The 12,853-nt window shown below is 36.9% G+C and overlaps 2 protein-coding genes across 4 annotated transcripts; one reads left to right on the forward strand and one right to left on the reverse strand.

Annotated features, from left to right (window-relative positions):
- LOC18791798 (probable LRR receptor-like serine/threonine-protein kinase At2g16250) lies at positions 1-4,483 on the forward strand. Its single transcript, XM_020562433.1, has 5 exons — positions 1-705; positions 822-2,849; positions 3,255-3,380; positions 3,515-3,537; positions 3,667-4,483. Exons 2-5 carry the CDS (start codon positions 871-873, stop codon positions 4,251-4,253), a joined length of 2,715 nt encoding a protein of 904 aa, XP_020418022.1. The 5' UTR covers positions 1-705; positions 822-870; the 3' UTR covers positions 4,254-4,483.
- Positions 4,582-9,704, reverse strand: LOC18788463 (5'-nucleotidase domain-containing protein 4). Of its 3 annotated transcripts, XM_020562449.1 has the most exons (19): positions 9,407-9,523; positions 9,061-9,145; positions 8,808-8,947; positions 8,362-8,684; positions 8,067-8,144; positions 7,696-7,916; positions 7,529-7,621; positions 7,347-7,430; positions 7,078-7,194; positions 6,653-6,758; positions 6,499-6,558; positions 6,268-6,321; positions 6,067-6,124; positions 5,846-5,922; positions 5,676-5,746; positions 5,521-5,581; positions 5,356-5,415; positions 5,166-5,228; positions 4,769-5,010 (listed from the first exon to the last, which is right to left on the reverse strand). In XM_020562449.1, the coding sequence occupies exons 4-19, from the start codon at positions 8,653-8,655 to the stop codon at positions 4,888-4,890; spliced, it is 1,620 nt and encodes a 539-aa protein (XP_020418038.1). In that variant the 5' UTR covers positions 8,656-8,684; positions 8,808-8,947; positions 9,061-9,145; positions 9,407-9,523; the 3' UTR covers positions 4,769-4,887. The 3 variants fall into 3 exon arrangements, with proteins under 3 accessions (XP_007222816.2, XP_020418038.1, XP_020418034.1); XM_020562445.1 differs by lacking the exon at positions 8,808-8,947; XM_007222754.2 differs by lacking the exons at positions 8,808-8,947; positions 9,061-9,145 and having other exon boundaries at positions 4,582-5,010; positions 9,407-9,704.

Raw genomic sequence — 12,853 nt, forward strand, 5'->3', positions numbered from 1 at the left:
CCAAAATATTAAAATGATGAGTCCCTCATGGTTTGGCGTTGTCATGCCAATCAATAATTCCTCTAGAGAAAAGAGAAACCAAAAAACAAAGAAAAGAAAAATCAGAGCTTATCAGACAGCCCTTTCAAAATTGATTTGTCTGATAAAAGTGATAAACATGTCATGCAGAGATAATGATCTGTTGATCTCCCTCCAAACACAGAGTCCCAATCCAAGCACAAAGACCAAAACAGTAATTTGTCAAGTCAACCAAAAACCATCACAGAAGAAAACTAGAAGAAGTTTGCCCAAATTAACCTCATAGCCTTCTTGGTGCAGGCAGATGCAGTTTTCCAAAACCCATTTCAACCACACCTCCATAGCCATAACTATCCCACTGGATATAGCAACCATAGTCATGGCTTCATTAATGGCTCCGGTGAGTCTGAAAATGACTTAGTGCAGGCTCGGTGGTTAGTTGGGCACAGTCTTCACTGCTGTCATTAAATGTTTTACCTTCTTTTTTGCTTCTCAAAATCTCTACTGCCTCTGCCCGTGCCACTCTCTTTTAGAAACTCCTCTTAAGTTTCTCTCTCTAATCAAAAGCTTATTAGTCATCATATTCCCATTTTTATTATTATAACGTGGGTTGGGTTTCGGTGAGCAACTTGGGTTTAGGCGCTGGCGTTTCAAGAATGCAGACTCAAAGCTCGTGACTGGAGCTGAGTAAGAATTTTCCCTTTTATTTTTTGTTCAGTTCCACAGAGCACAAAACAGAAAGAAATTTGCCATTTTGTTTATTGGATAATTTTTGTATTGCTTAAATTTTCATTCTTTGGTAGAGAAAAGAACAATCCCAGAGATGACCAAGAAGAATCTCCATTGACCATCATGAAACTGTTCTATGTATTGTCACAAACTGAAACAGCAATGGGAGTGAGAACCCAAGTTGGCGCCTTTGCAGTAGCGCTAATCTTGTTCTTGATTCAGAGCGGTTTTGCCCAGCAAGGTTCTTTAAGCTCCAGCGTACAACGGTCGGCGTTACTAGACCTCCGGTCGTCGTTGGGTCTCAGAAGCAAAGACTGGCCCATAAAAGCTGACCCTTGCTCGTCCTGGACCGGAGTTACATGCAAGAACGGCAACGTTATTGGGATCACGGTGTCCGGTTTAAGGCGAACCAGACTTGGCCGGAGGAACCCCCGGTTCGCCGTAGATTCATTGGCCAATTTCACCTTCTTGGCTACTTTCAACGCCTCTGGCTTTGTGCTTCCCGGGACTATACCCGACTGGTTTGGCCAAAGACTTAGTGCTCTCCAAATGCTTGATCTTAGGTCTGCTTCAGTCATTGGTCCTATACCTCAGTCGCTTGGTAATTTGAGCAAGCTTAATACTTTGTATTTATCTGGCAATGATATTACTGGTATTATACCTTCTGCACTGGGAAACATAGCAGGGTTGGTGAATCTTGATCTTTCGCGTAATTCACTTACTGGGTCAATACCGTCCTTTGCCTCTCTTGGAAATCTTACAAGGCTTGACCTTTCTTCAAATTTCTTGTCTGGGCAAATTCCATCAGGTTTAGGTAGCCTTACCAGACTTCAATTCTTGAACCTAGCTGATAATAGTCTCACTGATTCCATTCCAGTTCAGTTTGGTAACCTTTCCCAGTTGCTTGAGCTTGATCTTAGCAACAATTCGTTGTCTGGGTCATTTCCTGTGGAATTGAGAGGGTTGAGGAGTTTGAGGAAGATGGAGATTGGAGATAATGATCTAGAAGGTCCACTGTCAGAGGGTTTGTTTTCAACTCTTGTTCAGCTACAAGTTCTAGTTCTGAGTCGGAATAAGTTTGATGGTGCTCTTCCTGGTGCATTGTGGTCACTTCCCAGTTTGCGCTTTCTAGATGTCTCCAGCAACGATTTTACAGGAACTCTGCCGAGCCTGGGCCCAAATGCTAGTGTTAGTGGTGCCGTGTTCAACCTCTCTTATAATCTCTTATACGGAAATCTGACTTTTCCTCTTTGGAAATTTGGTTCAATCGATTTGTCTACTAACTATTTGCAAGGCAAGGTACTAGAAGATAGTCAAAGCAATGGTACTCTTGCTAGAAATTGCCTTCAGATGGTACCAAATCAAAGGAGTTTGCAGGATTGTAGACAGTTTTATGAACGGAAGAGACTTACGTTCGATGATTTTGGGGCCCTAGAACCAACTCAGCCACCTTTCCTTCAACCTGACTCGAACAGGAAACGATTAATATTTATACTGGTTGGGATATTTGGCGGACTTGGCTTCATTGGGATTTTGGTACTAGTTCTGGTAGTGCTCCTGAAAATGTGCAATAAAAGCACAAATCAACGAGAAAGTGCAAATGTCGGGCCTGTTCCGGATGGAGATGGCCCTTCAATCCCCAAAGATCTCATCTATGTATCAGGCCGAGGAGATTCATTTACATATGAGCAGATTCTCCAATTCACTAGAGATTTTAGTGAAGCAAATCTTTTAGAGCATGGACACTCTGGAGACATATACCTGGGGTCCTTGGTGAGTGGAACACCTGTAGTAATCAAAAGGGTAGATTTGCATTGCGTCAAGAAAGAATCCTATGTGCTAGAAATGGATTTATTCAACAAGGTTTCACATACAAGATTGGTGCCACTTTTGGGGTACTGCTTGGAGCACGAGAGCGAGAAGTTTCTGGTTTACAAATACATGCCAAATCGAGACTTGGCTAGTTCCTTGCACAGAGTTACCGATTCAGAAGATGGCAATTTAAAGTCCCTGGATTGGATTACAAGATTAAAAATTGCAATTGGAGCAGCTGAAGTCCTAGCTTACCTACATCATGAGTGCAGCCCACCCCTTGTTCACAGGTATTTCTGAACTTGCTTTCAGCTATTCTTGTTCTCTGTTCATTCTAACTATGTCAACCGTTGCTGATTTCCTTTTGATCTGACATCTTATAGTCCTTAATCATAGTGATTTGGAGTCCTTATAGCCAATAAAAACATTTCACCTCAAGTTATTAATAGCTAAATAAAGATTTTGTGATTCTGGTTTATGATTACAACTACAACTATTGCTGAAACTGAGGGCAAATCATGCCTTGTGGTTGATTGTAAGCCATGTTATGCCCCCTTGGTACCCCTCATTCAAGACTTTAGTTCCCATACTTACTATAGCTTGTACTTCATATTTAATTTTTCTGTATTTGCAAATTTCAGTTTAGTTTATTTAGTTGAATAAGTAATTAAAAAGTTATTTTTTGGTGGTTGAAGGGATGTTCAAGCAAGCAGTATACTTCTCGATGATAAATTTGAGGTCCGACTTGGAAGCTTGAGTGAGGTCCGTGTTCAAGGGGATGCTAACCAAAATGTGATCACGAGGTTGTTGCGGAAACAACAGTAAGTGCTCATTCATTTATGAGTTGCCCTGCATTCATATGATCTTCGGCATTTTTCATCAAATTATAGTTCAGTCAGGGATATTTTTATCTGTTTTGTTTCTCATTCCTTTCTGTCTTGTCTGTCTTGTGCAGAACTTCTGAACAAACCCCTTCTGGTATCTACTCGAAACTTTTTTCTGCAAGTTTTCATTCCTTTTATCTTCTTCCCCTCTCCCCATCTGAAGCAAAGCTAGATTCTTCTCTTTCAGTAGATTAACTTGTTTCGTTTCTTTGTTTGTGGACAGCCTCATCATCGGTGGCTTGCACTTACGATGTCTACTGTTTCGGGAAGGTTTTGCTTGAGCTTGTGACGGGTAAACTTGGCATCAGCAAATCAGATGATGCATCAACAAGAGAGTGGCTGGATCACACTGTGCGTTACATCAGCATATATGACAAGGAACTGGTTAATAAGATTCTTGACCCATCTCTGATAGTAGATGATGATCTACTGGAAGAGGTATGGGCCATGGCAATCGTGGCTAGGTCCTGCCTTAACCCCAAGGCTTCCAAGCGTCCCCTGATGAGATATATCCTTAAAGCGTTGGAAAACCCTCTAAAAGTGGTGAGGGAAGATAGTTCGAGCTCTGCAAGGCTGCGGACAACTTCATCTAGAAGATCCTGGAGCGCTGCTTTCTTCGGTAGCTGGCGGCACAGCTCATCGGAGAGTGCCACTGTTCCCGGCCATGCAAACAGAGAGAGCATCAGTAGCGTAAAACAGCCGGGGCTAGTAGGTGGAAATGAGTCTTCCGCTTCCCGTAAAAGGTTATCAAATGAAATTTTCCCTGAGCCGATTGAAATGCAAGATCTCGAGAGGCAAGAAGAACATTAATCGAAAGAGTGCTGAACCACCAGTTTCATTACTTGGCAACTGGGTTCATGAGGCATCTGGTTTGATGTTCATCTGGCGTAAATGTAAATGTAACATCAAGTTGATCCATTAAGTTGAGACAGATTCTTATTCATATTAGAGCTTGTTAATTGTAGAAAACAAGCTGCAAAGTCTCTGTAATTGATGCTTCTTAAAAAATTTCCCAAGAATGGAGTACAAAATTTGTTAAAGATCATGGGAAATTCTTCTTGGGACAATTTTCCTGACCAGAAATCAAATTTCAGTCGTCAAAATTTGAAGAAAGAATAAAAAAATCATTAATCATTAATCAACGATACATCATCTGGAAATAATATAAAATATTCCAAATGAAATTGATATTTAGTTGTAAAACGCAAGAAACTAGGCATCCATAGCAATCACCACCTTAACGGTCGAAAATAGTTTGTACCACTTTAGGGGCAACGAAAGTACATTGCTTAAGCACTTGATTTACGGTTAATTCTATTGAAGCAAATCATTTATGGGGGGAAATAAGCTTTGTACAAGCTCTGTTTTGATGCTTCCCAAAGCCGAACAACTAACTATGCTCCTCCCTAAAATGCTTGCCTCTTCTTCGTCTTCTCAAAATGTTTCACAAGGGAATAATATCGAATTCATGGGGCATGTAGTCTTCACTGGGTCTGTAGTATTTGTCTGGGGAGTAGAGGCTCAAGTTGGAAACTTGGCTAGTATAAAGGCAGGCAAATCTCTCAACCTGCATTACGAACACCCAAGATTGAGAGCAATATTCCAAAAATTAAATACAATTTATGAGAAGGGATGAAGGTTAAATAGAATTTATCTATTTTTAAAAAGTCAATGTTCAACGATTTTTATTTCGCATAATGCAAAGGCAAGGTTACACCTCACCTGATGAGCAAAGCGAGAGTTCTGATAACCAGTCTTCATGAGTTGTCCCCAAATCTTGTGAAACTGCAGTTATAGGCAAGCAAACTAAAAATTCAAAATTCTTGATACCAAATTCAACGGAATTACATGACACTGGACTAAAGCCCAGGAACTAGGAAGCATGGTTCGTGTTGTACAAGAGAATCACTACCATTTTGTGACATTCTCGTTGTGCATCTTGATGAGTGATCCGAACTCGATCTCTTTCAGACTATAAAATTAAACCATTAAGGAATAATTAATACAAGATCCACAACAGTTAAGCACATATTTAAGTGACTGAAATAAATTTAGCTTCACAGGTTAACAGCCTAACCTCCAAAGCATTGTATTCAGAAGATAGTTTTTGCTTCTCGTCAGCACTGGTATCTTCAAATCTGAACAAAGCAACCTCACTTCTGTGTAAATATTTCCCCAAAAAGGAAAAAAAGGAAAAAGAAAAGCATTATGGCCATCTAGATAGATACTGACTTCAGAGACCACTTTAAATGATGTATTTTGTCCTCAATGAGATCGCGTTCATTCCTCAACTTTCGAAGTTGCTGTATGAAACCATTGCATGCAAGTTACATTCTACTAACGCTTGTTTATTATGAAACCTCCCATAATTAAAGCAGTTTAACACGAAGTTTAAAAAAGACCTTGCGTGTATCTCTCAATTCCCATAGGAGTTCGACCTCCCTCTCTAGCTCTGGAACAACAAGCATTGTTCTCCACCCTGCTCATAAAGACAAAAAAAGAGGACAAAGACAATCACATTAGGAGAAAGAAAATAAAAGAAAGAGAAAATATACATTGTCTAAAAAGTTGACACATAAGATAACTGAATATCAAAAAGAAGGGAAATTAGAAGATTTAATACCAAGAACCTTTTTGCTGCGCAAAATATCTCCATATATATGATCACCAACATAGAGAACCTACTAAAAATGTGCAAGGTATTAGACCCAAGAATCCAACTTCAAAATGGGACGACACAGCATTGATCTCAATAATCAAAGCAAAAGAAAATGTCAACCATCTATAATGAAATTCACTACAGCTTCAGGAAAGAATAGTTCACCTGTGAACTTGACTCAATTGAAAGCAGTTTATGAAGATGACCAACACTGCCTCCCTGAAACAAGGCCAAAGGCATTTTTACTCGGATTAAAAAAAAAACAAAACATAGTAATTAATCAGCAAAAAATAAAATAAAATGGAATACTTGTATATAGAAGACAAAGATTTAAAGCAATTCAGATTAAGCTCTTAATATGGTTCTATGATGCACTAGATATATTTAGAAGAGTACCTGAAAAACTCTACAAGCCTTAACTCCCTTCAGTGATAATCTAGGTGAAGAACTTCCAACCTTTTTATAAAAATATAAATTAATTATTAAAACTAGATAAAACAAGGGAATACATAATGTGCTAGACATGAACTAACAAAACTAGCATACCAACCTGAGCCATAGGAGAACCATTATCAGTATTAAGTAGCATCCCAGACTCATGATCAACCTCAAACAGATTAGCACGATTACCTTCATGGAAGAAGCTTGGCTTTGCACTGTATAGGCAACAGCTTTCAATGGTTAGTATAAAGAAAGTAACTAGGATATAGATGCTAAACTGTATATAGTAACTTATATCAGTGTGGAAGTGAAAAATGAAATGGCCTAGGATAGGACGAAATGGAGGACCATGATTTAAATGATTATGAACACGAGTATAAACAACATAAATAAAAAAAGCTATAGTATGTCAAAGGGTAGGGCAATTGAAATCTACAATAGCATTCTTCAATTGAAGACTTAATAAATTGAATGGTAATATAGTGCTAAAGAACAATAACTAAGTAAGATTTGAGGAAAAGGAAAAAACATGACCTGCCAGTGATGACAACATCAAAGTATTGAAGCCAGTCAAAATTGCATTTTCTACCACCATCTAATGTGCGTGACCCACAGAGGAAATTCATTACTATGTTCGTGTAGTCCCATAAACTGTAAGAAGTAATTTTTAAAATAAAAAAAAAGTGTGATTATCAATTATCAGCAATAATATATGAAATATTTTCAAATTAAATTAAACAAAATTGAAACTTTTTCTTTTAAAAATAGCACATAAAATTGAAACTTAAAAGAAGCAAAAATACCTGTTTGTCACCAAAAAAGTAGCACGGCCAGAATCTCTCAGCATTTTGAGCATGGGAACTATGGTTGTATCTTCATTAATATACCTTGTATCAATAAGCATGCAGACCAAGTAAGATTGTTTTACTTTCCATTATGGATAGATTAGTATTATGTGAAACTAATAAATAATGTTTATCCTTACCTTTTAGGGTCTTTTGCTACCATTTGCTTTAAAGTTCCATCACGGTGGCACAAATCAACTGCAGCTCGAACATCCTTATACATAACAGAGTAACTGAAAAGGAAAATAACAGAATAAATATTGATATAGCAGAAGTTTATCATCCATATAGCAAGTCGTATTCTTACTCGGCACCCTTCGGAATTTTTTCCAGATTTTTGTCTTTAAAGTCTACCAATTGAGCAAATAGGTAAGCTTCAGCTAAAGAAAAGAGGGTATCAATGAGAGCATAATCAGGCTCATCAAAGGAATCCCGTATTAAGGTATTTCCATAGGTGCCAACTTTATCTTCCTTAGACAACTCTTTGAATCCATGGTAGGCAACTTTCACATACTTATGCCGATCCATCTGCACAACCATAATTACAAATATTTCACGCATAGATTCATGTAAACAAGAAAGAACAGAAATCCAACCTAACTTGGACTGACAAAAAACAAACATCAAAACACATAATCTGCAAAAAAATAATAATAATAAATAAATCAACCGGATTACCTTCAAGATGTTTCCTCTTTTCTTATCCAGAACCAAGCCTCTGACCATATATGTCCAATCAAAGGACCAATCCAGCAACTACATCAGGTAATTATTATTAATCAGCATACTAGGTATTGCTCATTCTAGAAAGGTAGTAAAAAAATGTTTGCTAAGTGTTTAAAAAAATGGCACATAACAAAGAAAACATTACTGGGTTATTTGAAATATGAAACCAAAATGATTGAATATGTTAAATGTCAGCAACATCAATTTCTTCCTGAAACGGAAGGAACATATGATAAAACAGACAAACCTCACGTGGGTATCCTAAATCATACACCAATTTCCGGATAGTTCCATCATATGCAAGAGACTCAAAGGTTTCAGGCTTGTATTGTGCCAATGTGTAATCCATATCAAACCCTACTGCAAGAATACTCTTCATATTCAACGATCTGTTGCAGAAGATCTGCTTTCTTATGTCAATTTTACATCCTCCTTGGGGAGATGACCATACACATGGCTGTTGACCACCATCACTGGAACCCATATGTGAAAAACGTGAAGAGTTGTCACCTCCTACAGCAGTCTCGTAGCCTTTTTCCATTGAATAGCTGGCATGCAATGGACTACTTCCTGACAAAGTTTAGCAGTAGAGCAAAATTTAGAGCTTCTAATGGTGACTGAGAATTATCATATTTGCATTTAACTAAATGAGGTACTACTATATTATAGATTATGACTAAATACAGTACTTACTTAGAAGGCGTCATACATAAAACATCATAGACATGCAAACACTGTGAATGAAAGGGGCAGTTGCGATATTTCACAAGCTGTTGTGTGTTCAAGAATCAAAGTAAAGGAGAGTCCCCATTATCCCTCGTTCTTTACTTGACCTATTTTGAAAACTTCCCAAACTAAAACTCGTTTTCTTTCTTACAGAAAATGAAGATAAATAAGAAAAAGAATAGACCCTATTTCCTATAATCAAAGAACCCAGACATCTTACCTGAAGTGCCAAACAAAAGAGCAGCACAGTGCACCAGGCTAAGTTCCAACTCTAAGAATCCTCCAAGCTACGCTCCAAGAGACACCTAAAAATCCAATTTCTCAATTAAAGAAAAGCTCTGTGCTCTCAGTACATACCCCCCACACAACACAACCCAGTACTTATAACCCTATCTACCTACTACTAACTCCCAAAAAGTTTCACGTCGACAACTAAGAAGCAAAAAACAACAATCAACCAAGAGCTTAACCACACCTCAAATTCACACTTATCAGTTACACAACTGGTTCAGCTCAGAACGAAACGAGAAAGAAAAAGGAAAAAGAGGTCATGAGCAAACACGAACCTACGGTATGAATGCCTTTTCTTTTTCCAGGAGAGCGGGAGCGATCTGATTTCCTGAGAATGGCGGAAGTGAAGCGAAAGGGGGGAGAGAGAGAGGAAGGGGAAGTGGAGAGGTCAGGTGAAAACAAAGCGAGGCAGAAGGAAGCGGGTTTCTTGGGAATTCGCATGATTGATTTAAATAGGCATTTGGGGAGAGGATGAGGAGTAAGTGAGAGAGAATCGGATTCGGGAATATTAGGGGAGATGCCAATGGCGATGGGATTAGGAAATTGCAGTGGAAGTGTTGGAGCAAGGAACATATGGAAGTTGGGATTATTATTCGCCCACTACATTGGGAAGTGAGGAAGAAAGAAGGGAATTAAATTCCTTGGGACGGGACGACGCTGAGTGAGAGAGCTGATGAGTTGGTTGTTTCCGTTTCAGTGATGTGAAACGGCGGTGGTGGGAGTGGTGGGAGTGGTGGGAAATTGTTCATGGATTAAGATGCTGTGCCACGTAATATTGGGGTGGAGAGAGAGAGAGAGAGAGGGAAACAGAAAAAGAGCGTGAGATAATGTTCTTTCTATTATTTTAATTTTTTTTTATTTATCCAAAATTGTTCCTTTTTGTTGTTTTTCCAAATTTCGTGACTATAAAATTAGAGCATCTATAATAAATTTCTTAAATCACTTTTTTAGACAAATTTTATGTAGGAATTGTAAAAATGCAACTCCAATCACGTTCTCTATCCACTTCCTAAAATAGGGAGTCATCTAGAAGCTCCTAAATCTGAAGAGAAAGAAATGACTCACAACGGCTCCCTATAATTTAATGCTGCTTTATTTAATGAGTATTTCAAATCTTTATTTAATGCTAACTATTTTATTTTTTATTTTTTAATAGAGATGGACCAATCAAAAAAGAGTTATAGCATTTATGACTCTCTAAATTATGAAGTATGGTTATAGTTGAAATTTTTTAGAGAGCTCTTAAAATAATTTTCTTATATTTTTAATTAAATTTTAACTAAGAAATAAAGAGTATCATTGTGGATGCTCTTAGAATGAAAAAATGATACATAATAATTTAGGCAATTATTTTGACTAAATGTATGTATTGCCTCTTTTGCCTAAGGAGGGAGTAATAAGGAGATATCGGTCCAAGTATTTCTCAAACTACAACCAATTGTTTAACATTCATAAACTATAAATTACCTCTTTGAAGACGACTTCTTTGCTCATGATAGTTTTCTTATTTTAAGCATCCGAAAATTTATAATTACGTAACTTATAATTTTGCATATTCGAAGTTTAGGATTCATCATATTCTTTGCTTGTTAGGGAGTTGACAATCCAGGGTTAGCCAAGCAAGCAATAATGTCATTCGCGTTAGCCTAAAACATGTTTGGAAATCATCACGCTCCTTCAATGCTTCTTCCACATGCCAAACATAATTTATCAATGCCATGTCTTTCGCTGAGTCTAAATACCTGGCAAGTATTGTCCCATTAGGAATGTAAAGACCATAACACGTCTTTTGTCGATGATGAAATACCCCTCCCTGACGAAGCCAGGGCACCAAAATCAACGAAAGTATCGAGGAAATGCTAAATAATACGATGGAGATTAGAGAATCCGTGAGAGTTGGAGGCTTGATAAATCAAATAAAGAGGTTGGGATGAGAAATTTGGACTAAAATAAGATAGATGAGAGTGAAGAACGTGAAAATGGAGATGTTAAGATGCACACCGTGATATGCGTTGATTTTATAAATTGGGTGGAGGAGGCGACCACACAAGAGAAAAGGAAAGTCAAATAAGAATTTAAGGTTAGAAGGTGATCTAAGAAATGGATTTAATTTACCATAAATTTAGAAGAAAATAATAAGAGTATTTGTGCCAAGTTAAAATGAAATGAAATGCTATTATATATATATATATATTAATTTTCTTCTTCAATTTAGGCAAGTTATAAAGTCCACAAACCGGTACTTGTGCCGGTTATAAACTAATCACTTAATGAAATTTTATAGTATACTGAGTCAAAATTTCATTCATGTACATTGATGAAAATGATATAGAAGGAGAATTTAAATAAATACCACATAAATTTTTAGGCATTGTGCATATTTATCAGGTGAATTTTTAATTTATATTATTAATTATCTTAACTTTATAATGTGTTATAATTTACCACATACGTCTAACTCCGTTAATATTTCCATTAAGTCAAGTCACATGTGTAATATAATTTAAAAACAAACCAACCGAATTATCCAACGACCCCTTTCCACATTTCTCCTCCATTGTCCAGCAGCCAATGACAGACCCACCTCCTTTCGCCGGAAAAATTATTATAGGTGTTGCATATTGCACCTCAAGTCAACCTAGGAGGTGCGCTCTAGGTGTTTTAAGAAAAGCTTAAACGAAGTCCGTTTGTTGTTGCACTGCGTTGTGTTGTTGTGCAATGCCCTTGTTTTTTTATATTTAAATCCTTGCCAAAATTGCACATCGGCATACAAATTCCTAGGTCTGCCAACCCTCACCCTCCGCATATATATATATATATATACAATCTCCTTTTATTGAGGTATCTTTAAAATAAATTATTATTTTATTTTATTTAATGACAAGAATAGATGGTTTGATGGTTTCGCAATCCTTTCAACAAATAGATGGTTTGAATTATTATTTTATTTGATGACACCCTTTCAACAATCCAAACCATCTATTTTTTAAGTCTATATTCATAGATCATCCATGCAAAAAATTAGATGAATCAGAAATTATTTTGACATCCAATTGTATCATACAAAATCAATGAACAATGTGCTTCAAGAAAGTACTAAAATTTCAATAACTGAATTGAGTGGTCAAATAATATTGGATTCAAATGATTTTTTGTATAAATGATATTTGAATAATTATCTACAAAATAGATGGTTTGGATTGGTGAAAGACATTATAGAGTGGTCATTACTACATTGATGAAGAACTTGGTAGCTCTCTCAAGGTATAAATATGTTGGTTGTATAAAAGAGTTTGGTTGTGATTAATAATCTTACGTACTAATTTATTGAAGTCTAGGGATATAATAAAATTTTCAAAAAAAAAAACTCGTGCATGCATAACCATGTTAAAATTGAATTCGGTGGGGAGAGAGATATGGAGTGGGGAGGGGGGATTGGGTTGCTGGGCAGTGGGGGAGAAAGGTGTTGGAACTTAGAAGGGATTGTGGAGGTCTCCGAATAATTTGTTTTGTTTTATTTTTGTTTTAAATTTATAATATAGTTATAGTGAATTGACAAAATTATTTTCAAAAAATATCATATACGACTTGATTTAACAATACTTATTTGAGCATTTCATTGATTTGTCATACTTGAATTTATCTGAATACATAACAAGGGAAAAGGATCAAAGAAGTTTCGTTGCCCCCCATTTCCTACTACAATTTCGTTGTTTGTTCTT

The sequence above is a fragment of the Prunus persica genome, chromosome G1, assembly GCF_000346465.2.
Source record: "Prunus persica cultivar Lovell chromosome G1, Prunus_persica_NCBIv2, whole genome shotgun sequence".
Classification (NCBI taxonomy): domain Eukaryota; kingdom Viridiplantae; phylum Streptophyta; class Magnoliopsida; order Rosales; family Rosaceae; genus Prunus; species Prunus persica.